Here is a 1,521-nt window from a genome sequence, read left to right as displayed (position 1 = left end):
GGACAGCCCGACACCCATGGGGACAGCCTGGCACCCAAGGGAAACGTTTGACACCCCTGGGGACATTCTGGCACCCCTGGGGACATTCCGCCCCCCCTGGTGACCCCAACATCCCCCCTCCTCTCCCCGCAGCTACAAGTCGTGCCTGCCGGCTCCGCTGCGGAGCCAGATCCAGCAGCACAATTTCCTGACCCGCAAACGCCTCCGGCGCCGCTTCAGCAAATCCCTGCGGAGGCTCGGGGGCTGCCACACGGACGGGCCGCACCTGAAGCTCAAGTACCTGCTGGACCTGGAGCGGCTCCAGCGCCGCCGCAACGAGGAGATTTTCCGTGTGCGCTCCCCCGGCTCGRCCGCGGCCATCGCCATCCACGTGTCCGGCGACAGCGGCGTGTCCTGGAGCTGCGAATGCTCCGAGGTGCTCCGGGCAGCCTGGGTGAGGTGTGGAGAGGTGGCCGACGGGGTTGTCACCTCCGCTGTCCCCTCCCCAGAGCCGCCAGCACTTCTGCGACTTCCCCGACATCGCCGACATCAGCATCAAGCAGGCGGCGAGCCGGGACGGCGGCGCCGTGGAGAACCGGCTGGTCACCGTCACCAAGGCGGACAACCGGGTGCTGGTGAGCTCGGGAAGGGTTYGGGGAGCCCCCGGAGGGCTCGGGGGGACACGGGGATGACCCCAAGGTCGGTGCAGGAGGTGGAGTTCCCCACGCTGAGGGAGGCTCGGTCCTTCGTGGCTCTGCTGGACGGATACTACCGGCTGACRGCGGATGCCCAGCACTATTTCTGCAAGGAGGTGGCCCCGCCGCGGCTGCTGGAGGACCTGGAAAATCAGTGCCACGGGCCCATCAGGTGCGTGCCGCGACCCCCCGAGCAGCACCGAGCAGGAGGAGACGCGGGGAGGGAGGGGACAGAGCCACCCCCGGCACGGGCGGGTCCCCGGGTTCGGTTTGGGGTGGGCACCGGGGGTCCCCGGGGTGTCCCCGAGGGGGTCACGGCCATCCCTGCCCTCGGCAGCGCCGAGTTCGCGGTGAACAAGCTGGAGGCGGCCGGGGGTGCCCCGGGGCTGTTCCTGCTGCGCCGCAGCCCCCAGGATTTCGACAGCTACCTGCTGACCGTGTGCGTGCAGGTGAGACCCCCGGGGCACCGCGGAGGGGGATTGGGGACCCCCGGGGCACCGGGGATTGGACCGGGGACCCCCGGGGCACCGGGGAGGGGGATTGGGGACCTCCGGGGCACCGGGGAGGGGGATTGGAGGGATTGGGGGCGGCCGGGACCGCGCGGGGCACCGGCACCGGGGGGAAACGCGGACCTGGAAGCGGCGGGGACAGTGCCATCCTCGGGACGGGCACCGAGGGGACAGTGCCGGGCACCCGTGGGGACAGTGCCATGCGCGGGACGGGCACCGGGGGGACAGTGCCACTCCCGGGACGAACACCCACGGGGACAGTGCCATTCGGGGCGGGACGGAGACCCGCAGGGACAGTGCCATGGCCGGTGTCCTTTCGGGACGGGCACCCGCGGGGA

General features: G+C 71.5%; 1 protein-coding gene across 1 annotated transcript in view; it reads left to right on the top strand.

The window, feature by feature from the left end:
* The window catches only part of LOC130587408 (tyrosine-protein kinase JAK3-like), a 14,713-nt gene that overhangs the window by 3,426 nt on the left and 9,766 nt on the right, over positions 1-1,521 (top strand). The window contains exons 3-6 of the mRNA XM_057388381.1: positions 133-415; positions 489-614; positions 689-846; positions 1,012-1,123. Of these exons, the coding sequence (XP_057244364.1) occupies positions 133-415; positions 489-614; positions 689-846; positions 1,012-1,123 (679 nt within the window). The remainder of the gene's footprint in view (positions 1-132; positions 416-488; positions 615-688; positions 847-1,011; positions 1,124-1,521) is intronic.

This window comes from Malurus melanocephalus, unplaced genomic scaffold, assembly GCF_030028575.1.
Source record: "Malurus melanocephalus ecotype Western Australia unplaced genomic scaffold, MMel_1.1 scaffold_1868, whole genome shotgun sequence".
Lineage (NCBI taxonomy): Eukaryota > Metazoa > Chordata > Aves > Passeriformes > Maluridae > Malurus > Malurus melanocephalus.
Note: the sequence above shows the minus strand (reverse complement) of the source record. Positions and strands in the feature narration are given on the sequence as shown.